Source organism: Solea solea, chromosome 8 (assembly GCF_958295425.1).
Source record: "Solea solea chromosome 8, fSolSol10.1, whole genome shotgun sequence".
NCBI lineage: Eukaryota > Metazoa > Chordata > Actinopteri > Pleuronectiformes > Soleidae > Solea > Solea solea.
In genome coordinates this window covers 9,385,248-9,411,437 of record NC_081141.1, presented here as the reverse complement: position 1 = coordinate 9,411,437, position 26,190 = coordinate 9,385,248, and the positions used below count along the sequence as shown (strand labels likewise).

The following is a 26,190-nucleotide window of genomic DNA, read 5'->3' as shown; positions in this document are numbered from 1 at the left end:
CTAACTTTACTTTTCTTACTATTTATTTGTCTCTAGAAATCATGTTTTACATGAGACATGTATCTCATACGTTCAGAGTATATTTATAGATGATACAAAACGTGTGGAAACGATAATCATACATTTGTATGCCAATGCCACGCACGCACACACGCGCGCGCACACACACAATTGTTGGGTTTCTCTGCTCTCTATAATATTGTACCGGTTGTTACTTCACTACTATGTACAGTGCTTTGAGATAATGTATGTTGTGATTTGGCTCTATACAAATACAATTGAATTAAATATATCTGAAAATATCTATATCTATGATCTTGTTTTGTCCACAAACCATTTTCTTTCAGTTTTAATGATTTCTTTTTCAAATGCAGTGAAACCAGAAAATATGCTGAAAAAAGCATGTTTTGATTTTTTTTTTAAACAACCTCTAAAACCAAATAATTCATTGTCAGAATAGTTTGAATATTCTTTGCAGCCCTAAACTAGAACACAAAGACACACACAGACAACATCACTCATATTGAGAACCAGGAATGTGAATTGCCCCCTCACAGTCTTGATACCACCATTACCAACCAGAGACAAAAACTCTCTGAATAAAGGTAATCACAGATTACTAAGAATCAATGACTTTCAAGTACTTAAACCAATACTTACAATTCTAAGTATAACAAATTATGTACAAATTTGACTACAGCGCCGAGGTTTGATTCGAAAGAATCTTTACTGGTATAGCATTCACAGTTTTGAGGTGAAATCAACAACACTTAGGACAATAAGAAAGAGAGACAATAAACCAGATCATTGAGAGTGTGACTAGTTTGGTTCAATCACTTGTAAATAAATATAAGATGAGTGCAGTTTTGAATGTGAACTTGCACGGATCCCTCAGCTTAATGTATGATGTAACTATATGGCACTATAGCATGGCAGCTAGATTCCACAGAAGAGGAGCAGCTCAGTTAAGATGACGAAAACAATTCTTCATTTTCAAAGGATGATTAATAAATGAAAACAATCTTTTTAAAATATTGTACTCAATTTTTGGTAATGAATGTCTAATAAGTTCTACATACTGGAATTTTAAAGGACTAGTTCCATATTTGCGAAAAAGTTTCATGTTAAGATCACACCGAATGTGATGCTTCATTTGCGTGATGTGATTACATACAAAGCTAATTCAAAGACTTAAAGACAACGCAAAATTAAAATCCTGCAAATGTTTTTTTTTTTTTTTTATTGTACGCTTCAGGCACTTGAGTCGAGTCGTTTGACCTCGTGAAAATTTCACATGCTGGAAAAGCCAGTCAGCACTGAGACTCATCCAATATCCTGTTATTGTATAAGAAATGCAGGTTGCTGCAATATTTGAAAGAGGGACTGAAGTGAATGGCATGGGACTGTGTTGCCTGGCATGACGGACACATAATGTGTGTCTACTTGAGAGTTTGCATTGACTTTGTATGTAATCCCATTATGCAAAAAAAGGTAATCATGTTCAGTATGAACTCACCATTATTGCCTGATGCTCAGGAGAATATCAGTCTCAGGTGATTGTCATGGCTCAGAGCTGCCAGTGTCGGTCAAATGATCACAGTGTTTGTTGGGTAAGTGATAAAATACTGAGTAATAACAATGTAACATCGGATACTTTTTGATGTGAAAAGTTTTCTTTGGTTTTCACCATCGTACAGAATCACTGCTTCACATTACCTGAAACTTTATTACGATAACCTGGTTGTAAGTACAGAGCTGGAGCCAGAACATGGTTAACTGAGCTTAGCATAAAGACTGGCAGCAGCAGTAGTTCCTCAAAGCTAGGCTTCCTGAAATTAGACCAAGATATTTTTGCACCTGACTCTGGTGTCCATGCTGTGAACCTGAGGAGACTTGGATCATTCATGTCAGTGTACATTTATGCTCATTATTTAAGCCATTAAAGAGTTTTTTTGTTTTCAGTACATTCCGACACTCAGCACGGTCTGTAGCACACAAAGCTGCTGTCAAATGGTGTTTTCATGGAAAGTAATTTGTGAAATGCGGTATATTGATTGGAAGTTAATGGATAGCAACCCCACAATTTCCCTTTTCAACATAATATATAAATAATGTCAGTATCAGACCTTTTTACTTGTTAAAATCTGAAGGGCATTGGCTCTAATAACCTATTATTAAAACACAATATTAAGGCTTGTTACAGCAGCTGACGTCGTGCTACAGACTGAACGCACAGTAGTAAGTTAACCTGAAGATGAGGCACACAACAGTGGCTCGTAGCTAAGTATCTATTGGCAATGGAGTCAATTGTTTTTCTACCCAACATATTGTTCACACTGATGTTGTAGCATGAATAAATTAGTGTCAGTGTTTTGATGCTATTATAGCATCATGTCATTCATTTTTGAAAGTGAAAAGTAGAACTCATATTTGGTAGCAGTAAGGCAGGTGTGTGTTTTAGCACAGGATGATCACAGCTGCTGTAGCTACACTGTAAATCCATCCATTCAAACAATCTAAATTCCCTTAATTTCTCCTCCCTAATGTTTGGCTTAATACATTTCCCCGACTTCAACAAGTCTCTTTAGACACAAACACAACGGTAACTGAAGAACCTGCTGTCAAGATGAATAACTCATTTCATGATAATGATTATCATCATCATTGTGCAGCTGACAGAACATGAGCAAGATAAAATATTTCAGCAATATTTAAAGCTATTTTATTTGGTTTTCAAACTTTCTTTCTTGTTCGGCCATATGCTAGAAGAAAAACATGTATTAACTTATATTAGTTGTCTAATATTTATTTGATGAAGACAGCAACATTAGCCCGAAGATAGCATTTTAGTATTTTGGTGGGGTATTTTGTTTAGTTTGGTACTGTGGACCAGTCTGACATTAAATATGAAATTGGTAAAAACAAAGGAGACTTTTAGATGTTATATACCAGCTTATATGCAGTAAATTGATGACTGAATTAATTATTGACTTCAATTATTGATCTTTTCTGTTGATTGATACTCAGACTGATGCTCCTTTGGTTTTAAGACTGCAGTTTAATTTTATGTTATATCTGATCTATATCTCTTGGACCCTGTGTGTATTAATCCTCAATCACATTTACTTAAACATTAGCAGCTCTAAATGGAAGGACTTAAACTTAAAGCACATGATGATTTTAGCTTATGTTAATGTTATCATTAGTTGCCACAGCTGTTGAAAAGAATGATTCATTATGACACTATAATGGCATCATTTCTGGGTAAAAATCTATTCATTTATGTAGAGTGTAACTTTAGTCTGATGACTTTGTTAACCATGCTGGTGACAAATAAACGGATCGTAAGCTTATTGGCTGGTTAGCTTTTAAGCTAGCTTCATGTACATCAGAATGAATTCCATCAGTCTTTGGGTTGATCACACCACTACTGTTCCACGGGACAACACAGGATACACTGTTGTGTAAGAGGCTAGGTATTTTAAGGCACAGAGTCAACATGTGAATGAAAGCAGATGAGAAGAAAGAGACCCAGTCAGGTACGGTCAGCTGACACCTGAACTGGTGCTGATCTTTGGACAACCCCTGGCTCTCCGTCAGTACTCTGGCAGTGTCTCATCATAGTCCATGATGCTCAGCTCGTGTCTCCTCTGTCGAACAGCTAGGGTCAGGTCTGCAGAGAGGGCAGGACATGAACTTGGGGCTGGAGGTTTAGAGGGAGGATGGATGGTAGCTGCAGCCTTGCTTGGGGGCACCAGCTGAGGACTCCTTGGAGGGATAATGGTCTCCTCCATCTCTTGACCAAAAGGAGGGATCTCTGGCTTGGCTTCCTCCTCGTTGTCCTCCTCTTCTTCCTTCTCCTCTTCCTCCTCCTCCTCCTCCTCCCTCTCATGTGGCTCCTCCTCTTCCTCATCTGGGCTGTGATTGGTCGGTTTGAACAGTTCCCGTGCTCGCTGCTCCAGATAAGAGCCAACAGCCAGAGGGGATTCAATAGGAGACAAGGAGAGAGGGGAGGAGGAGCAGGAGGGGAGGTGAAGGGGGGAGGTGGAGAGAGCCTCTAGAGCTCCATTTATTATACCAACAGAACCAGAGGATGGGCGGGGCCTGAGGCTGCTCTGAGCAACAGGTAAGACCACACCGCTGCCATTTGGCCTGTGGGAGAAAAAGATGACATCACATCACATCATCAGCTGAATCTTCAGATTGGTTGTTTTACAGTGTCAACATGAAACACAGAAAATATAATACTCAACAATAATCAAACAACAAAACACACATATCTGCTATGACCAGTAGCTTTTGGGGCTAATGTGACTGAGCTAATTGACTTTATCCTTATCTTTGATGCTGTCTATGAACAGTATCTTATATGTTGTGATTCAGCACTATACAAATAAAATTGAATTAATAAATGAAAAAATGAGGTTGTACCACTTTGTAAGTCCATAGAGAGATCGTCATTTAAGAGATTTAAACGGTAACAACAGTAGACTCTATAGTGTGTTATCAAACTTTAAACCCTAATGACAGCTGAGGCTGCAGTGCCCCAAGTGGTGAGTGGCTGTGTAGCATCTTCTGCAGCAGGATGGTTCACCTGCCATCGATGTCCCAAGGTTGGCCGTCTGTAGCCATGGCGAGGTGTACCTGACTGTACAGGTGAAGCATCTCAGTCTGCAGGCTCTGGGTGACTCTCCGCAGGGCGACACAGCGACTGTCACAGGCCGAGAGCTCCGCTCTAAAACACAAAGCAACACACATATTAAGTGATTTGTTCCAGTATATCTGCTGCTGCCATGGTGCATCCACTTTACAGAACATAGTAACTGGAGAGAAAGTTGTTTCTATCTTAATACTCTGACCTGCCCTGGGCCTTCATGTCCTCAAAGAGTTTCTTCTGATCCAGAATCAGCTGGTCTTTCTTGGCCAGCTGGTTCTCCAGCTCTGCTATCCTGTGAGTGGCTGCCTCTAGCTTCTGTCTCTGCTGGACATCACTGTCTTTAAGATGCTGGTACTCTTTACCCACACTGCACTGCAGCATGGATGCCTCCTTAACATATGCATGCAAACACAAAACACACGCACACACGTCATGACTTATTGCTACAGGTCTGACTATCTTAACTTAACTGGGTTTCTTTTCCCAGTAATGTATTATTTTGTCGTTGCCGTGTTTTCTCACAGTCCAGTGGTCGCCCGGTCCTCCCTCTATCTGATTAGTCAGAGTTCGGTTGGTTTCTCTGAGCAGTACAAGCTGCTGGTTCAACAGGAAGATCTGCTGCTGCAGCTGCTCACTGCTGCTCAGCTGCAAGAAAACACCAGAAGACACTGACACATCATCCACACAGTGGGGTCATAACTGAGGCTCCTGGACACCCCCTGACAGATGCTGTGTGTTTACTTCATCAGTGAACACACAGCATGGTCAAAGCATGGAAGCACATCAATATACAAACACAAACACAATCCATCCATCCAGTCTGTATGTGCATTTACTTTATTTTAAAATGCCCCACAATGAATGAAGGCTCCGTCATTGGATGAGAGGAACTGTCTAATAACATGGTGTCTCACCTTGAGTGATAGCTGAGTCAGCTGGTGTTCAGCATTGTTAGCCTTGTTATTGGCCCTCTGAAGCTCCGCCTCTAGAACTTTCAGCCTGGTCTGACACTCTTGAAGCTCACTCTGAAACAGTCAATCACAACACAGGTGGTTGCCAAGTGTGCATACGTGTGTCAGTATGTGTGTGTGTGTGTGTGTGTACCTGCAATCTCTGGTTGTCTCTCTGCGCGTCCTGTTGCTGCAGCAGCAGTTGTTGGACGTGCTTGTGCAGCTGGTTAGTTTGTGCATGTGCGTCCAGCTGCAGTTGTGTGTAACGTCTTTGCTCTTCCTTCAGACTCAACTTCAGAGACCGAATCTCCTCATCCTGAACACAAAGCTGAGCTCTCTGCAACACACAAACACACTCATGTACACACACTCCTCCAGACAACGGGTAACCAAAAGAGAGTAAAATTCAATTTTATATCAATCTGTACAATAACCAGGCAGCTTGTGTGTGTTAGCATGGCAAAATTATGCTCATACAATTATGAAATGTGGAAATTACCATCGCGACATTGTGCTCCTCCAACGCAGTGGCACTGATGACTCTGCGTAGCAGGCGGCGGTTTCTGATGGCATGCTGCTGCCGTTTGAAACGTTCAAACTGAAGCTGACTATGGATCAGCAACAGCTGACTCTTCAGACACTGAAGCTCCTCCCCCGAGGCCAGGCCTGATACGATAAACACAGTGAAAAAAAAAATAAAACTCACCTTAAATTTACAGCCTTAGATGAACAAACAATATTACATATACTTGTTTTGTTCTATGAATTTAAAGATTTGTTGACTGACGACCACAGAGTCCAAAACATGTTGATGAAGAGGTTCAAGGCAGTTTATTTAATTATTTTTCTGGTTGGGCTCGTCTGGTTAGATGAGTGGGGTTGGTGTGGTTAGCAGGGTTACTTTGGTCTGTTTTTAGTTGGTTTAGTGTGATTAGAGAGGTTTATCTGGTTAAAGGAGTCAATTTGGTTAGTGGGGTCCGTCTGATTAGAAGGGTCAGTCTAGTCAGTAGGTTGTGCCTGGTCAGTGACGATAGTCTTTCAGTTGTGGTAGTTAGGTTAGTGTTGTCTGATTAGTGGGACTCGTCTCTGTTCCATTAATGTACTTGATATAATGCAGAATTTCTCCAAACATGTTAGTTCAATCAAATCATAATGTAAAGATCTAATTCAAAAGCTAGACATCGTCTCATCACCCTCGTCTAGTACTGTGATTCCAGCTTATTTACCAATAGCACCAGTACTGATCAGGACAATGGGTCTAACCAGAGGAAACACTGCAACTACAGGCTAAAGTTAGCACATTACAATAATAGCATACCTGCAGCAAGCAGTAATTAATAAGCTTGTTGTGCGATAACTGGACTTTTAATACCATTGTGGTTAAAGTTAGCTAACTCAACATTTTTACTCACACCAGCCAGCACACACTCAAAATTCCTTAGAAAAATGCTATTTAGTATACCAACAGTTTGTGTTTTAGAATGTTGTGAATTTCAGTCCCTTCAGTTCAAATAAAAAATGATCAACCAGGTTAAAACTGTTAATGTGGTGAGTCTGAGTGTGTTAGTTCAGGTACCTTTGGTTTTCATGCTCTGCTGTTTACCTCCAAAATGACGATCCACTGACTTATTCACTGCTGACAACCTGCCACACACACACACACACACACACACACGATGTGACACAAACATCTCCACAGTTTGACATTAAGCTGACGAAGAAGAGTAAAAAAATACAGCGCAAGTTATGGAATCTGAAGATGATATGAAGACAGCCGTCTCTGTGCTGAAGTGCTTTCCAGAGGACCTCTGATCTTTACTTTCTACACCACATCCTCATTAACAGTCTCACCTCCTGCTAAGGCATTCATGGGCATCATGTCCATGGACAATTAACTGGTCCAAAACCTCTAGAGGGGAGACAGAGGTTTGATCCTGCTCCCTGTCCTCCCCCTCGACTCCTCCCTCCTTCTCCTGCTGCCCTGGAGCTTTTTCCAACATCTCCTACAGGTCACAACAGGATCAATAACACAAAAATGTAATTATTTATTATAAAATATATTTTTTTATTAGATTTACCAATGCAACTAAAACAACAGAAAAATATGAATGAAGTTATATCCCAAACAAAACATTTAAAGAAATAAAACTGTACTTTTTTGACAAATATTACAGGTGCCAACTGCCAAAAAGCATAAACATCATTTCTGTGGCTGAAGATACTTTATTTAGATGTGGAAATAAATGTAAAGCTAAAGTTGAGGTCAGTCAGCAATAATGTAGCCAATCAAATCACTTTATACAAACATTCTAGCACAGGATCCGGCTAATCACATGACTTTTTATGTGTTTAAGCTCAAAAAGTACATCATCCAACAGAGCTCTTCTCTGTTGGATGATCCATGTCACTGTTCACTTCTGAAAGCAACCTCCAACACCAGGCATCAGACAAACCCTCTGACAAGCTTTCAGGCAATGTGGATTGCATATGTGTGAGTGCAAATTAAAAGGTATGAGCTCTGGGACACATGACTGGAGATTTACTTCGCAAAGATGTGAAACTTGCATTATCGTAAGAAGAGAACAGGTTGATATGAAGGTTAAATTCAGTGTAGTCTGGTTTAGTTTACCTGTGTCTTTTTCCGGATGAAGAGTGAGGCAGCTTGAGGCAGAGCGAGATCAAACAGGGGCTCATAGGAGGGAGCGGAGTTCAGATCCAAATGGAAGGAGGGAAAGAGGTCAGGGCCTCCTTCCTCAAATGGGTGAGTGGAGGTGCTAGAGGGGTTAGGTGGGGTAAAACACAGTGAGTTGGACGAAGGAGGAGGGAACAGTGAGCCTGAGGGTGACGTATCACAGTTGGGAGTAGACGTGACAAGCAAATGCTGAGAGGAGGCAGAGGGGGGAGGCAGGGGTGATTCCTCTGATCTGAAATCTGGAGATGGAGAGATGGATTCAATAATCATCACCAATATAACATAATGACATCATCCATCACATCAGAATCAGCAGCAGAATGAGCCAACAGACTGATGGTGGATTGATTCACACTCTTCTGTTCACCTTCACTGCCATTGTTGATGACATCACTCCGACCTTTCCCCTCCCTCTCTATGACTGGCTGGATGGATGACCTCTCCAGCTCTGTGAGTGGCTGCAGCTTCACCTGTGAGGGAGAGAGGTTATTTTTTATTCAGCGATTTCATGCTTTTACACATCCTCTCTCTCCTCTGTTGAACCACAAAATGTTCCCCGGGCAAATTAAGGTCCGATTAGGTTGGGAACTTAACTTTATTCACTTTGCACACACCTGTCTTGCGTGGAGCCTTGATTTGGAGATCTACAACAATAATAATATTATACTACATATGAAAGATAATAAAAATATTTTTTTTTTTTAAATCGCACTTGTCACATTGATTTATATGAATTTGCTGTGCAGTTCCATCATTTCTCAGCTCTGTCTTCGTTTCTTTCTCTTAAATACTTGCTGGGAGGAGCTAAGAAGCAAGTGAAGGAATTGAGGAGAGATATTTGCCAAATGAACAAAGCCCAATAAATACCTTTCCCAGAAGACAATAAAAGAATGGTCCTTCTTACCTGATTGTTGCCGTCTGGAGCCAGACATCTATCTGGGTTCTCTTCACTAGATGGTGTTGAAGGGACAGAGGCCAGTGAGGGACATTTCACACCTAGGGGAAATGGACCAGTTATGATAAATATGTGACTGTTAATTTTGATCACATACCTTTATTTATTGAACCTTTTCTTAGCTCTTTTTACAGTAAACTACAGTAAACACAAACTTTATTCTGAAGACTTCTTTCCTTTCCATTTTCCTCCCTCAGCTTCACACTTTTATTTTAATACATCACATACGCTTAAATGTGCTTCTCTCTTTTATTTTAACCATCAACTGTTGAACATTTTATCTTCTCTTTGATTCCTTCACCAGTGTCTCACCTGAGAGGGATGCAGTTCTGCTCAGAGGGTGGGTGGAGGCTGTAGCAGCAGGTTCAGGTGGGGGTGTGGACATACCACAATGAGACGAGGGGCTCCATGTGACATCATCAACCTGAGCACAGAAACATTAGGCTCATTGGTTCAGGTCTGATCATAATTCTAATCATAGCTAATTACGTCAGCAGACAGAGGACTCAGGGCATGATGGGAAACACCTTGCTCAGCCGATCTCAGAGTTAAGCGGTGGTTTGATGCTTTAATTAAACAACGTGAAGTTTAAAAAAATCATGTAAAAAATTATGATTCTTATCCTTAAATATTTTAAATCTAAGACTTTAAAATAATGTTTCTTCAATTTTGATTGGCATAGCCTGTAATGTGATTACAGTGTGATTACAGCTCACAGTGTTGCTAATGTTTGTAGCTTGAGAGGCACAGGTTTATCAGACAGAACAAATTCAACCACTATCATGTCTCCTGCTGCGGTCTGGTCAGGCATTGACCTGTGACCAGCATCACAGTGTATAACATGCAGCTGCATTATTTACATGGCTGACTGAGGGACATCACAGACTCAATGATCATATGATAAATAAGGGTTTTCAATTTTAAAAGTAACTGTTGGATGGTGAAATCAATGAACTCCTGTTATTACAGAAATTAAATCCTTTGAGACACATTGGTGCAGCCTGCAGCAGGATGTGATGTCATCTGTCTCTACAGGACGATGAAATAATAATTCATTACAAATAAACAGACCAACACATTTACCTGTGCGCAGGTGTCAAAGGTCAGCTGAGGCAGAGTTGGACGTCCAAACAGTGAAGGACAGACTAAACTTTCTGTCAACACACAGATCATGAAACAATCCCCATTACATACAGTTCATCCATTCAGCTATTAACCATCTATTTATCCATGGCTTTAGTCATCTATTAATATATCTGCCTCTTTATTTCTTAATCTATTCCATAGGGCTGAACAATTCATTGAAATTTTGTCAAAATCGCAATGCAGCCTACTGCAATTTTCAAATTGCAGGAGGCCTAAAATTTGTTAAAGCCAAGATGTGTGTCCAAAATACCATTTTAGATGAATTACTGTCTTGATCCATACACATCTTACTCTACAGACTGAAGAGAACATCTTTGTTTCTCACAGATCTGCACACATATCACACAGTAATCATTTTAAATGTGTTTTTCAAATGAAAATAAGAATTCCTGACAAAATAATCGATATTTATTCCAAATCGTTCAGCCCTACTATTTGTTCATTTAGTTATCCATCCATGTTCAATCTTACAGAGTACAGTTACAGTTGGGAGTAAGCAGCACCAGACACACGGGGGCATTCACAGCACATGCATCAGCTGCATCCAAGATGCTGATTAAGAGTCAGTACTTCTACAAGTTCTTCTCACTTCAAAAAAATTTAACTATCATTATTTGGAGTTTATTAATGGGACATTTCAGTAAAATAATTAATGTATTAAACATTCATTAATGAACTCACCTGCACTGCTGATGCTCTCGTTGTTGTGAGGACTGCAAGTAAGGTCCAGGACAGGGAGGGGGAAGGACAGTGGAGGAGGTCTGGGTGAGGGTGAGGAGCCTGAGGAGGAGGACGGTGGGTCTCTCAGGGAGGTGTAAATGTCCTCCTCACAGGAAGACTCCAGAGGGTCCAGAGACACTCTGGAGCACTCTATCACAATGTCGTGCACTTCGTAACACTTCCACCTGGGACAGGAAATAACCTCTGTTACTTTAAAAGGAAGTCAAGCGAGTAGCATATTACAGGAGTAAACTCATTCAGAATTTTATGAGAATTTTTGTTTAAGGCAGCTTCAGAAACACAAGTGAACCATTATATTTATCAGACATTGGAACCTTCTTTTATTTACACATTTGACTTTTGTGTTCACATATCTCATACATCTAACTGGCTGTGTCAAAATAGTATCAGAGATGTCTGATAGATTCAGGAAGTCTGTGTGCCTCAGACAGTGTTTGATACATCTTCAATGGTGTTTTGGTTTTTGTTATTGTTGTTTTTTTAAGACCACCTGCTGTGCGTGAAGCTGTTAAGTGGCTGCTCTGGAGCTTTCAGTCAGACTGTCTGCCTCAGTAGATGAAGGCAGCCTAGTGTCATGTAAGTGCAGATCTTCAGCAGCATCATGCATTATGATCAAAAGCTCAACAACTGGACCATATGTTTCTTCTGAAGCAGATTTCAAAATAAACTGCTGATCATTAGTTTGCTTATTATAACAGTGAGAAAGTTGAGTAGCAAATGTGAGCGGTTCAAAGTTTGTCTAGACTGTTGCTCACCTGGATGGGTCCAGTTCATGGTCCTGAGTCCCTGTGACCAACTCAGGGTGAACCCTGACATGTTCCAACATGGGCTAAGAGACACAAACATATAGGGAGGACATTAACAACACAAGTGTGGATCCTTTTTACAAATCTTTCATTAGAAAAAAAATCTAAACTCTGTCCATGGGTTAGGAACTATTTTTCTCTGAACAAAAAAAACCCCAAAAACAAATGCAAACAAGCAAAGCATACTGGACCAGAAGGTAATAGTAGGGTGCTTTGTTATTATTACAGGCACATTTGTTTTAAGGAAAACCTTTACCCTGAATTTTAAAATAATGCATTTCACTTTGAAAAAGTCTACATCCAAGTGTAGATGAGAGGAAAAACATAAAGGAACATTTTAATATCAGTGTGGACGAGGCCACGTTCTAAATGAAGCACAGTATTCAGAGTATTTAAACAGCCCTGTTATCTGAGAAAAGGAGCAGCTGCTGTTTACAGCTGCTATTTCTGTGCAAGTGTAGCAGCAGCACAGAGTTACTGCGCACTTTATCCACTACTGCCAAGTTTCATGAAAACAACAACACAACAGAGTTCACACTTGATATTTGTGTGTCACTTTTATTAATGTACACAAATGTATGTTGCTACCATGGAGTGAGTAAACATCAGTCGTGTTCATTAGGGAATTCAGTTTGCAGGTATACTGAAGGTATACTGAAGGTATGACAAAGAGGAAAACCTAAACATATTAAGATTCTCTTTCAGGTTCTGTAGCTATCAGGATGCTTTTCTGAACCTGAATAATATACAATGTGTTACAGGAATAATAATTAAATTATTGTTTGGTCTGTACTGACCTTGATGACCTCCTGGAAGGTGTCTAGGTTCTCCTTCATGCTGTAGTGGAGTCTCAGGTAGGAAATGAAGTTACAGGGAAACATCCCATACAGACGGTGGAACAGAGAATACACACCAGCATGAAGATGGACCAGGTGGACCACAGGTACATGACCTGCAAGAGGAAACAGCCAGAAGAGCAGCACACTTTACAGAACACTCTTTAACCCACACACATTACACATAATATGACATGTCTACATGAAGAAGTTGGAAAAACATAAACACACAGTGTGCGTGCATTACCAGGGTTTCTGTAGCTCCAGGATGCCAGGCGTCCAAACACGTCAAAGTAATCATAGATGTGTTGCTTCCCAGTCTGAGGGATCATGGGTAACAGAGTGATAAGGACCAGGACTGCGGTGATAAGGACGACCACATCGCTGTCAGTCTAAGGAGAACACAACAGCAACGAAATAAACAGACACAGTCAGCAGCTGTGAACACAGACAATTACATATTTTCAACACATTTTCCAACCATACTTTTAGGCAGCGCAGCAGGGACGGCAGCAGGGCTGAGCGGCTGATGTGATGAACCCATGGAGGCTGTTTCCTAATCAGGTGACCCAGCAGTGTGAGACCAGCCAATCTGGTCCCAGGTCTGTTCAGAGACTCATTCAGCTTCTCTAACAAGGGCTGATGGATGTTGATTTTTTTTAATGATAAAATAAGATAAGGTATAAACATCTGGACAAAACAGAGGGAGGTAATGCTGACCTTATGATGAGGCTCTCTGACGGTGGACAGGAGCAGCACTGCCTGAGGGGATGTGGAGTCAAGGTAATAGTCCACCAGAGATGAGAGGACAGCCCCTCCTTTGTCTGAGGCGAGAAACTACAGGTCACACTGACAGCAAAAGACAAACAGAGACAGGTACAAGCAGGTAGGGATGTCCCACTCCTGATCTCAAATATCACATCAGAGCCAAACTCTGGAATCACCCCAATAACGTAACACTGATCTTTTACTCCAACTGCAGTGTTTCCACATGCACTGTCTGTCTGCAACTATATTGTACACATGCTGTAGACAAACAAAGCACTGGTTTAGCTAACAGAGAGCTGATGAAACCCCGTCCTCTCTTCTCCCTCTTTTTTCCTACCAGCAGTACCAGCTGCTACAATGACAGATGACAGAAATCTGTTCTTCTTTCTCTCTAAACCTCAGTGGGGAATATTATTTACTTACAATGACATTAAAAAGGTATAAAGTGCAACTCTGTTAGGCAAATACAAGTGCTGAATCGGAACTCTGTATCACCAGATATTTAAATGCAAAAACATCAGTAAGGGATCAGGGGCCAAAAAAGATGTTGGGGAAATCCCTGGACAGAAGACAGGTTGAGGCAGGTAGGGACAGGCACTGACAGAGACAGGTACAAACAAGTTGAGACAGGTACAAACATGCAAAGAGATGTCTTTGAGACAGGTTTGGACAGACAGGGACATGCACAAACATGTAGAGACAGGTGATAGGTTGAACCAGGTACAAACAGGTAAACACAGGCGGTGCCAAGTAACAGGTAGAGATGGATTACAAGAAAAGACAGGTCAAGTTAGGTAGAGAAGGACAAAGACAGGTAGACAAGACACCTGGGCCGTTTCTCAATATCCATACTTGTCCGTACTTGCGTACTCTCGTACTTCACGTCATCAGCCTCAGTGCAAGTTCTGTTCCAATTCTCAAGTCCGTGAGCAGCGAGTACAGTTCTCAAACCCGGAAGTGTTTTCACTCCGCCCATTTTACGTAAGTATGTATTGGGTGGTGTGTACTTGGGAAACTCATGTATCCCAGAACACATTTCGGGGGAACATAGTAAATGATAATACAAATATAAATCTGAAATAAATATTTTTCTGTGTCCCGGAACAAAGTTTTAAGATCATTTGAGGCGAGAAATTAGTCATTTAGAATTGTGGTTTGTGTATGAAGATATGACGTATTTATAGTTTGGCAGCGACGTTTGTCGGAGGTGATCAGCTCCGCCTCTGCGGACGCTCGGCGCTCACTGTGCCCGGCACAGAGCAGCGTTACCTCGGCCTGTCCTGATGAAATGATCCGCTGGCTCGGACGTCGCTGTCATTAGATGCTCAGTGTGATCCATAGATTTGTTGTTGACGTGTTATTTTGTTTTTAATGGAAACGTTTTGACCTGACAGTTTGAAAGTTTGTATATTATTAACATTTTATTTATTCTAACTTTGAATTTTAGATTTATATTAAAGTCGCACGGTCATTGTATCTCTATCTGTGTTTAAATATAATATGTACACACATACATATACATATATATATATATATATATATATATATATATATATATATATATATGTACTACTCTACAATGCTGTAATATATCTATTTTCCACATGGTACTGTATATTTGAATAATAATGAATTAATAAATGAAGTTAAATATTTAAAATGTGAAAATAATTACAATATATATGCATTTATTAAAGTATTTCATATGTTCATTTATCAACACTGTAGGTGGCGGTAATGAGGCTTAAGCACTTGGCACCACCCGCAATTCAAAACAGTAGAACAAGGAAGTACGCTGCTGTACCAATTGAAGAGATCATACTTGTGTACTCCCGAACTTGGCGAGTATGTACTTGAGGCGTACTTCTCAAGTACGCAAGTACATACTTGCGTACTTGAGTATTGAGAAAGGGCCCTGGGTTTACTCAGAGGCTGCAGATGGACTCACCTGTGCTCAGCTGCTGATTGACTGTCGCTCTCACTTGCTCCACCTCCTGCAGCTCTGAACTGTCCAATGAGGGCAGGAGCTCACTGATAATCACCTGTTCCTTGGACATCATTTACACCTGGAGACACAAATACTGTTTAAAAATGAGTATTTATCATTTAAAAGGAAACAATTAGATGATCATTCAGTGAGCCGATAGACAGTTTTAATTATCAAACCATTTCAAATGTGACTTTGAGCTCATCAATCTGTTCTTTATGTCTCAGTGAACATCAGAGTTTCACCGTTTACAAAACCATCTACATGTATATATGATTTTAGTATGGTGATTGAAAATAAGAGGTAAGCATGGTGCCATTACTGTGGTGGCACCTGCTAACAGCTTGAATGCAAACTTCCTTCTGATTGTACAATTTTACTACTTTAACGTGTCTTCACATTTTTACAATGATGTCCAAGGAGCCGGGAAGAACCTGCACCACTTTCAGCTGCTCCAAAAGTAGCTATAAAAATGACAGTAAATTACACAAGTCTTTACAGCATGGATGGTGTTTCTGTATATCACAGTCAGCTTGACACAGCTTCCTAAGAAAGCAGAGGATCAACATGTGGACAATCATATAGCTGCTCTGTAATGGCACACACTCATAAGGTTCTGTAAGCAAGCTAATGTTACAGTCAATCCAGACATTACACACCCAATACTTTGTTTATTGAAATATGGCAACTTTGAAGCAAATAAAATAAAAAAACAAACTTGTTTTTACTTAATTGTATTAACACTATGATCACCATTTATGATGTCTATCAGAAATGTGGGGCCATGAATAACCTTGACTATCACTGACATACACACACCTGTGTCACTTACAACTTATTCTCAGAGTGAGTTACAAGCATAGTGTGCTGATCAACATTAAATACACTTCTTGTGTGTCAATTGGACCTGTTGTCCTGTACTCACTTGACTGTGTTGAGACACAAACATTCCCTTCACTCTGGTCAAATCTCACTTTTCAGAGGGAGGAATCACATAACATTTTACATTTGACAAAAGGTCAAGATATATTTTTATTCCTTCAATAATCAAAAATGATTCTTTGATTGATAAGTGTTGCCACAGTATTCAATTAATTCTTTGATTACATATAATGGAAAGGGGTGGGACAAAATCCTTAATCCATCCTTAATAATGAACTCCAGGTGTGTATGTCCACACACAGTTAGATTTCGCACATTTAGATGTGACATAAGAGACACAATAAACATGTGGTTTAAAAAAATTAAAAATAAACAGGTCTTCATCGAACTCAAAGATCCAAACTTAACCTCTCCTCCAATATCCAGTATTTAGGAAAAAAAGTAAATCTGCTCAGGTGCCAAACCTGCTGACAAACAATCAACCAACCAAACACATGTGTACAGTATGTCTGACGTCATCGCTGCAATGTAATGGGATAATTGTGACGTAACTGTGAGACATTTTACGTTATGCGGTGAGCATTGTGACCACTTCCTGTTGCAATAAACCGCAGCTCTATACACAAACTCACAGCTAGCTAACGACGAAGCTACTGTGCTAAGAGCTCGGTGCTAAGCTAACAGGCCAGCAGTCTGCAGTGTGTATCAGAGCAGGTGACAGCTGTTTCTCTTTAGGCCCTGCAGCAGTTGGTGTACTCCCGGTGCAAACGCAGTTCATGAACGTACAGAAAAATAAACACAAAAACAAAGATTAACTTCACAAAAAACGGGTTACCTTCAAACCTGTTGATTTGTGCCGGGCGCAGCCATGTTGAGCAACAAGAAACCCCGCCCTCCAGCGGTGACCTGATACTCTAAACTGTCAGTCAACATCAGAGTGCGTTCAGGGACGCTGGGAAAAACTGTGAAAACATCCAAAGAACACAACTATATGGCTTCCCGTTATATCTGAGCCACCACACTGCGGTACAATTTTGACCAGTTCCCCTAGCGGTACATATGCTAAGCTATTTTAACATATACCTATCTGGAATTAGATATATGTGACGTCATTTTGACTGGTTGTAATTTCATAGTTTCATAGTTGTAGATATCTGTGACGTTGTATTTACTAGACGTTACAGATATCCGTTTTTTACTAGTCAGATTGACGTCACCTTTGCCATTCATGTGTATTGGGTTTGTCAGAACTGTAGCTATCCCTAATTCCAGTTGATGTCTACAACTAATTCTGACTATCTGAAATTTAATTTAAGATATCTAAAAAGGACAATGTATATATTATTAGCAATTAAATTGTAGATAGCCTCAACTGCAGTGCGGCCTGTACCTCCAAAAGTTAAGAAAAATAGCTTTAATATGAACATGTTTGAAAGCTGCTAAAGATGTGTTAATGAGAGAAAGAAGACTTGAACTAACAGCATTAAGGAACTATTTTCATCTTATCTTGGCAAGAATATTGTCCAAAAACTTTATTCTCGTAAATTTACGACTTTATTCTCGTAAATGTATACTCCTTCGTAGTTCTTGAGCATTTATTTATTTGTCATGTGAAAGGGAGATAGATCCAGCATTCAGTTTGGTTTATTTGAGACTAAAATCAAGTAGGATTTTCCACAATAATTTATAACCATGCAAGAACATCTGATAAAATGATCACTAGGGCCTTCCTTAATCTTTCAAATGACATGCCTTTTTTATTATTATTAATTGTGTAGCAGTCCTATGTCTGTCATCCAGTTTATTTTATTCAGGAGTTTTACACAGATGTGGGCATCTGGACTCATGTTTCTTCTGTCATCTTCAGGCCCTCCTTCATTACAGCACTGTCATCTGATATTTAACATATCCATACAGCAGAGCATATCAAGAAACATGTGAATGATAAAATAAATCGAAAGTATAATAAAAAAAAAAGTGGCATTTATGATATTTGAAGGTAAACACCACTGCTGATGAAGGTGAACAATGTGACGAAAAGATACAAAAAAAAACAATGATACGGCCTCTCTCTAGTAACATCCAGTGGCCACAGTTTGCAACAGCAGCGCCCTTCAAGCAACAAAAAATGAGGGTCGCAGGGGCTGCTGTGCCAATCTCAGCTGACATAAAATAAAAATTACTTTACAGTAACAGTCCTCCTAATGTTTAAGATAAATGTTGGTATAGTTCCATAGCAAAGTTAAGATATATTTAGTAGGTTACCTTTTCATCCATTTGTCTTTAAGAGGAGTGTTTAGTATGGAAGTCTAGAGCATTACATCCTCCCCTATTAAACTTGTTAATTATTACATTTACAGTTTTCCTTTTCCAATTTATGTCCATTTTTGTTCAGATTAAAATTAGATACATGCATTGCTACTCCTAAATGTTTGACTGTGGAATTTAATTTTAACCCCTTACAAGTCTTGATGAGAACTTAGATCGAGACTAAGACCTGAAGCTTTAAAGAAGGTATCTAATAATTTGATTGGCACATTTACTATTGTTTTTAAAAATTTTTTTTTTTAAATTGGTTGGTCTCATTAGTTAAATGACTAATAGAAATGTGTTTTCCTGCATCTGAAACACCCTTACCATGTTTTAATTAATTTGGCCAGAATTTGTGGGAGTATAGATAAGGGGGAATTGCCCTTCACGCAATGTGTGGAACATTCTGAGCTGCGTCCAAGTGTAGCCAGCATCTGGGTTGCAGGCAGTCACTGAGTGATTGTGTCTGTCTGTGGTTGTGGTTGTGTGTGTGTGTGTGTGTGTGTGTGAGTGTGCATCATCTGTGTGTCTTCTCATGTCTTCTGTTGCAGATAAGAAGTTTCCACCTCTTCACCAGAGTACAGTATAAGTAGCAGTATTTCATTGTGTGAAGCACAGAGACATTCAGGTGAACAGATGAGGATGATGCTGCTGCTTGTCTTCAGCATCGGGCTGAACTTGGCTTCAGCTGCAAAAGTGAGTGAATTGAATTGGAATTTAAATTTGAATTTGGGCAACTGGGGGCAATTAACTTGTCCTTGCATTGCAGTGTAGTGTAACAGATGAATAACTGTGAATGAATTATCTATTATATTAATCACATTAATAATGTATTTGTGAATGTATTTAGCTGGGTGTCGTGCAGACGGAGGGGGGGCAGGTGGAGGGAAAGAGCCACAACATGGGCCTCTTCAGAAGTGTTGATGTCTTTAAGGGAATCCCCTTCGCTGATGTCCCTGGAAAGTGGGAAAAACCAAAACCTCACCCTGGATGGAGCGGTAACCCATGACACACAACAACACACAGCAGAGATGGGGGACTCGAATTACATGACTTGACTTGAATCTGACTTAAGTCACAAATTTCAGGACTTAAGACTTGACTTAGACTTGACAAGTTGAACCTGAGTAAAATGACTTGAAATGACTTCACATTTTGTTTTACGGAATATTTACGGAAGAGTTAACTGCGATTTGTTTTTATTTGTTTTTGAAACACAGAAAACATTGGGACGTAGCACCATAGATGGATGAGAGAGGCTACAGTTATGGAAGATTCTATTGCAAAAATAACAAGATTTCATAATAAAATAATAATATAATAAGATAAGATAATAATAATAATAAGCCAGTACCTCGTACTGGGCCAACTTCAAGCAATGGTTATGATATGGGCGCTACCATCAAGTTTGAGGCATTTTAGAACTGGCTTTGAAACAAAATGCATTTTAATTAAAGAGAAATTGACTTCAATATGTGAGATGGAAAATTTCAAATTATTTATAATAATGTAATGTCGAAACTGTAATTTTGGCTGGTTTTATTCTCTCTGGTCTGAGTTAGAACATAAGAAATGTTATGAAAGATTTTGTTAGTGGTAAATGTGGGATAGTGGCTTTTTCTAAAGTTAGTTGAAACACAATGAACTGCAGTTACCGGACTTAAATACAGTATATGAAATGGCAAATTCCACATTTTCTTACCGTCTGACTGTTGTGAATAATGTCCCAGCAATATTGTCTGCAGTTCCCAGGTTTGACTGCAGTTAATATTAATATCTAATATAGGTTATAATATAGGATTTGTAGCTGGGTTTTAACTAAAGGTAATGATAAAGATGGTTTTCTCTTCTTTTCTGTTTAATGTTTAGATATGATGAGTGCATCTATACTGAAGCCACTTTTGACTCAAATCAGCCTTCAATCTCCAAATTCATTGAATCAAAATGTTAAAAGGTTCAAAATGACTGTCGTTTTTAACACATTTAAATGTGGAATATCATCTACATCTTCCATATTCATATAACTTGCTTGATTTAAAGCAGGGACTTGACTTGCTTGATTCTTGCAAGAATGACTTCTGACTTGCTTGTGACTTGCATGACCTACTCCCATCTCTGACAGACAGTACAACTGACACAGTTCACTGTGTAGATCATGCTACAATATAGACCTGTGGCATTCTCAAATACTCTCAAATATGATATCCAGCACCATGGTTATGCTGATGATACTCAGATATATGTACCTCTGAGGACAACAAAAGTAGGTACATCAAAGCTCTTATTTAGAGTCGAATTCAACTATGGCAATTTGCTATACTCAGGGTCAAGCCAAAAAGCCCTGTTAAGATCCTAGCTACTTTGGCACAGTCTTAAATCCTGTTGTTGACGAGGCTTGCTTAATCAGGGACATCTTTTAAATCACTTCTAAAAAGCGCTTTGTTACTTTGTTTTGAGAAATGCAGTACAAATCAGGATTACTGCCTCTGTAGCCTATTTCAGCCTCATCAGCCTTGGTGCGGCTGTTGTGTTTCTTTTGTTTCCAGGAATCCTGAAGGCCACAAAATATCGGGATCGCTGCCTGCAGGTGACGCTGCTGCAGACAAAAACCCAAGGCAGTGAAGACTGTCTCTACCTTAACATCTTTGTTCCACAAAGAAGATCATGTAGGGGACGCACACACTCCTACATGCACCCATTAACACACATGCACACACAGGAATCAGACATGGATCTATGGTGACCTGTGCTCTGCCTGTCAACCTATGTAATCTGGGATTGGCTCCACCTCCCCTGCAACCCTCAAGAGGACAAAGGAGATAAAAACAGATGGATGGGTGACAATAACATTGTTAGCGTTTGCTGACCCAGTTGTCTTCTTGCAGTCAAAGACAGAGCAACTTTTGGCCCTCACATTTATTCCATGCATAATCAAGTGTTTGATAACCATGGGCTTCTCAACATACAGTACCTTCTTTCATTCAAGTGCCAGCAATTTTTGGTATTTGGTGACACAGAGGAAGTCTGTTTAACTTTCTCCATTTCTGTGTCCAGTGTCAAAGAGCCTCCCAGTGATGGTGTACCTGTTTGGTGGTGCCTTCCTGTTGGGCGCGTCAAACGATGTGGAGTTCCTCGGAGACGCACTTTATGACGGGAAAGAAATGGCTGACAGAGGCGGGGTCATTATTGTCACGGTGAACTACAGAGTTGGTACAATGGGTTTTCTTAGCACCGGAGACTCCCGACTACCAGGTGTGACCACAAGACAACACCAATGCAACAAGTGGCTAAAATCTATTTTTCCTTATGTCCCAGCTGACAGCCATGTTTTCAGTGAGAGTTTGCATTACGCTAGTTCCCAGCACAAGGGGCCAGCAGGAGGCATGCACAGATCAGGCAGTGCTGACTATGTGAAGGTACCTCATACAACCAAACTGAACTATCACAATCACAAGGATTTTCCCCATTGTAGACAATCCTGAAAATGGAAATTCACCATGATCGACTCATTGCTAGTGCTTTTTTATCATGATGCATAAAATTGTATATAAGGTTCATGGTATTATCATTATTCCAGAGAGGTAATTTAACCACATACGTTAATGAACAGTAATGATTAATACCATCACAAACACAGTTACAGTGAGTCATTCTTATTCAGCAGTCAACTGATGGTGTGAGTAAACTGTGACTGGGTGAAGTTTTCTCACAGTGCCACAGCCCCATGTTCCAGATTAAGCTTGTGTTATTGCCTTCTGTTGATTTCCCAGCATGTCTCGTATCAGAGGTAAGGTTTGTTTGGTGCCATATCTGTGTGTTGGCAAATACACTGTGAGCTCAGCTGCTAACGGTCCTCAGATATGATGAGTGGTGTAGACCTGCACAATCAGACCATCAGTCTCTAGGTCACAGGTGTAGTTCAGGTGTTTTAGTCTCCACCACCTCGCTCTCAGACCACATGAAATTACGCATCTGCTCTGTTGTATTTACTGAACGTTTGTGAGTGGAAAAACAATCAACCAGAGACAACAACTTCTTGTGACTGTTAATAGGATCTCACTGTCATCATGTGACCTTTGTTACCTCTCAGGTAACTATGGTCTGTGGGATCAACATGCTGCCATTGCCTGGGTCCACAGGAACATTAAAGCATTCGGGGGAAACCCAGACAACATGACCATCTTTGGCCAATCAGCTGGAGCTGTCAGCGTCAGCTTCCAGGTCAGAGGATATATATATATATATATATATATATACATATATACTGTATATATACACACACATATAGATGATGTAGATCTTATTTGGATTGTGCTGACTGTGTCAGTACCTCTGTCTAATCTGTATCTTTCTGTCTTTGTCCCCAGATGCTGTCCCCCTACAATAAAGGCTTGTTCCGCAGAGCAATCACACAGTCTGGTGTGTCCCTCTGTCCCTGGGGCCTTCAGCAGAACCCCATCTCCCTCACAAAAAAGGTGACAGACAATATGAAGCTGCTGATTTTTACATGTGGTTTTGTGTTGAACCTAATGTCTGGACATATTTGTGTCTCTGCAGATTGCCCTTAAAGTTGGCTGTTTGAGGGCCAACGTGGACGACATGGTGACCTGCCTGAAGATGAGTGACCCAGTTGGTTTAACCATGGCGGGAAAAATAGATGTCTTATTGATTCTGGGAAAAGGTGAGACCATCTGGGACACACGACTACGACAAAAACAAGCACTATTTGATGTCCTGTCTCAGTCTCTGTCTGTCCCCTCTGTAGGCGTGGTCATGGACCTACTGGAACTCGCTCCAGTGGTTGATGGTGACTTTATCCCAGATGAGCCCAGACATCTCTTCCACAACGCCGCTCAATTTGATTACATGGCTGGAGTCAACAGCATGGACGGCCATTTTTTTGCTGGAGTTGACGTTCCCTCAATCAACAAAAGAAATGCCACCACTGTGTTAGTACAGCCACACTGTGGGGATTTTTTTTTATTTCGATGTGTTATCTGGAGTCTTCAATCAGGCTCTCTACTGAGCTGAACTAGAAGTTACTGTTGTCTCAGTACCAGGACTATCAGCCAGACATGGCTAGGCCTGAGATATGAAAATGTAGAAAATGTCAACTTTTTTTGGGTACTGTTTTTTATGTTTTCAGTCATACCCCATCCCGTTTCCAGCTTGTAAATTTGTAAACTGACAGATAAATCAGAACATATTCTTAAGATAAGGTTGACACAAGACAGTCATATAAATCTTCTTAGATCAGCCTTTTGTAAGTGGCTAAAATGTGTTTTTCCTCCTGTCCCTCATGCAGCCATAAGCTGATTATGGTTAATGGCACTGTGCTCAACTAAGTCAGTGCTGACAATGTGTCAGAACACACTGAGTCAGCTCACATTGAGCAACTAGACTTAGTTTGTTTTTTCTTGAAAAAAAAACCAAACAAGGTCTAGTTGCTCAAAACCCTCAAAACCCTGATCTTTCCTTTTAAATGTATGAACTATGAAGTTGTCATGGTGAAACTTTGACAGTAAATGTGATGATATAGTTTTTAACCAACACATCTCCTGGTCCTCAGGGAGGAAGTAAAGGGTCTCTTGGCTGGGATAACCAAAAAGAAGGGGACTGCTGCCATTGACTCAGCCTACAGTGTGTATTCATCTCTCTGGGGGCCATTTCCAGACCCAGCTCTGGTGAAGAAAACAGTGGCTGACATCGAGACTGACTTCCTTTTCCTGGTCCCGACACAGATTGCCCTCCAACTGCATGCCAACAACTCCACGTTAGTGATTGGTAGACAAACCCAGTTTAAGTGAACAGATCAGATTTATCTTTATTATTATTATTATTATTATTATTATTATTATTATTATTACACAGTGTAGGGAAATATTTTTGACCTGATTCTGGGTCCAAGTTTAAACTAATGTTCTAATCCAAAATGGTATATACATTTCCTATTCTCCTCCCCTGGTTTGTCCTTCAGTGGTGCCCGTACCTTCTCCTACCTCTTCAATATGGAGACACGAATCCCAGGATTCCCTCGCTGGGTGGGTGCAGAGCACTCTGAGGAACTGCAGTACCTGTTTGGTAAACCCTTCTCCATCCCGCTGATCTACTTTCCACGACATCGAAACCTGGCTGGTTACATGATTGCATACTGGACCAACTTTGCCAAGACTGGGTAAACTCCTAGCATACACTGCACACATACACCCTTGGGGCAGTTATGTTGTGTCCACTCTATGAAAAGATTTTCTCTTCCTGTCCAGTGATCCCAGTAAAGGTGATAATAAAGTCCCAGTGCCTTGGCCTGAATTTACCATATACCACCACCCCCACCTGACCATTGACCACAAGATGAGCAAATACTCTGTCAGGTACTATGTTCTACTGTCTTCTACTACAAATGTATATTTATATATATATACATCTAAATTCTTAATTGCTTGATTTTACTTTGTAACATTGATTGTTCTTTTTATGATTGCACTTGGGTTGAGCTGCAAATGAATACTTTAGGTTGTTCTACGATCTACTCTACATTCATTTCAAGATGCTGCACTCTGCTCTTCTCTGTTGCCTACTGTGCCTCTACTTGACTATGCTTAACTGTCTGCCACACATGCTCTAGTTCACTGAGTTCTACTTTGTCTATTCCTCCCAGTCACTAACCCACACCTAAACAGGCATCCACGATTGTGACTGTGTTGATTTTGTCTAATGTGGTGTCTGCAGCTACGACCTGAGATCAAACTATGTCGACTACTGGACACAGACTTACTGCAGCCTGCGAACCATAAGAGAAGAAGACAAGGGAGGAAACTGTTGATGCCACTGTTATTTTAGCTGTTAATTACAAATGTATGAAGGATTTTTACTTGATAAATTGTATGATTCAAAAATGAAAATAATGATAAAATAATAATAAACCATCAAATGTAGCATTCTTCTTCTTTCGGGTTCTCCCTTTAGGGGTCGCCACAGCGAGTCATCTGCCTCCATCTTGTCTTCTTCCTCGTGTCCTCTTCTGTTACACCGACTGTCCTTTATGAACTCTTTCACAACATCCATGAACCTTTTACTGTGAAAGAGAAAATGAGAAGGGAATTGTATTTAATGCAGTGTCAGTGAACTTGTTTGCTGTTCTCTTGTTAATAAATGATCCTAAGGTGGAAAGTTTTGATGTTGTTGTTGTTAGCCTTCCTCTCCCTCCTCCCTACATCACCTCATATGAGGAGGTGGAGCATTTATTCATGCTCAAACAGCCTAACCTAACCAGCAGAGAGGACCTGTTTTTGAAATGTGTCTCCTGATTGAATAAAGTACTTGGACTTCTCCATCACTGACTTTAATCAGCAATTACAAGAGATGCTTGTGCTGCAATGCATTCTATTGAGGACTCTAGGGAGATCTGACTAGTATGCCTTGCAGCTGCAGGCACTAAAAAGACATGATCACTAGGGGGC

At 40.2% G+C, this 26,190-nt stretch overlaps 2 protein-coding genes across 4 annotated transcripts; one reads left to right on the top strand and one right to left on the bottom strand.

Moving 5' to 3' along the window:
* Nucleotides 1–704: 704 nt before the first annotated feature.
* Nucleotides 705–17,357, bottom strand: tsc1a (TSC complex subunit 1a). Of its 2 annotated transcripts, none has more exons than XM_058636241.1 (22): nt 17,256–17,357; nt 15,500–15,617; nt 13,504–13,607; nt 13,270–13,422; nt 13,031–13,175; nt 12,745–12,899; nt 11,897–11,970; nt 11,082–11,305; nt 10,338–10,408; nt 9,567–9,678; nt 9,204–9,295; nt 8,667–8,769; nt 8,237–8,538; nt 7,459–7,610; nt 7,184–7,251; nt 6,107–6,273; nt 5,762–5,944; nt 5,572–5,682; nt 5,180–5,302; nt 4,860–5,047; nt 4,595–4,735; nt 705–4,152 (listed from the first exon to the last, which is right to left on the bottom strand). In XM_058636241.1, exons 2-22 carry the CDS (start codon nt 15,609–15,611, stop codon nt 3,597–3,599), a joined length of 3,336 nt encoding a protein of 1,111 aa, XP_058492224.1. In that variant the 5' UTR covers nt 15,612–15,617; nt 17,256–17,357; the 3' UTR covers nt 705–3,596. The 2 variants fall into 2 exon arrangements, with proteins under 2 accessions (XP_058492224.1, XP_058492225.1); XM_058636242.1 differs by having other exon boundaries at nt 7,211–7,251.
* A 2,009-nt stretch (nt 17,358–19,366) lies between these two features.
* LOC131464166 (bile salt-activated lipase-like) lies at nt 19,367–25,875 on the top strand. 2 transcript variants are annotated; one of them, XM_058636515.1, is made up of 13 exons: nt 19,367–19,426; nt 19,581–19,728; nt 21,277–21,396; nt 21,785–21,982; nt 22,821–22,951; nt 23,098–23,205; nt 23,288–23,411; nt 23,496–23,679; nt 24,300–24,503; nt 24,708–24,905; nt 24,994–25,101; nt 25,460–25,585; nt 25,697–25,875. In XM_058636515.1, the coding sequence occupies exons 1-12, from the start codon at nt 19,367–19,369 to the stop codon at nt 25,551–25,553; spliced, it is 1,677 nt and encodes a 558-aa protein (XP_058492498.1). In that variant the 3' UTR covers nt 25,554–25,585; nt 25,697–25,875. The 2 variants fall into 2 exon arrangements, with proteins under 2 accessions (XP_058492498.1, XP_058492497.1); XM_058636514.1 differs by having other exon boundaries at nt 25,460–25,875.
* The last annotated feature ends 315 nt before the right edge of the window (nt 25,876–26,190 follow it).

Excerpts from the sequence above, each read along its gene's own strand:
- LOC131464166 (XM_058636515.1), top strand. The coding sequence starts at position 19,367 with ATGAGGATGATGCTGCTGCTTGTCTTCAGCATCGGGCTGAACTTGGCT. Across the intron at positions 23,412-23,495 it reads CTTATTGATTCTGGGAAAAG|GCGTGGTCATGGACCTACTG; the intron begins GTGAGACCATCT and ends TCCCCTCTGTAG. Across the intron at positions 23,680-24,299 it reads AAAAGAAATGCCACCACTGT|GGAGGAAGTAAAGGGTCTCT; the intron begins GTTAGTACAGCC and ends CCTGGTCCTCAG.
- tsc1a (XM_058636241.1), bottom strand. The coding sequence starts at position 15,611 with ATGATGTCCAAGGAACAGGTGATTATCAGTGAGCTCCTGCCCTCATTG. Across the intron at positions 8,539-8,666 it reads CATCAACAATGGCAGTGAAG|ATTTCAGATCAGAGGAATCA; the intron begins GTGAACAGAAGA and ends CTCCATCTCCAG. Across the intron at positions 4,736-4,859 it reads GACATGAAGGCCCAGGGCAG|AGCGGAGCTCTCGGCCTGTG; the intron begins GTCAGAGTATTA and ends TTTGTGTTTTAG.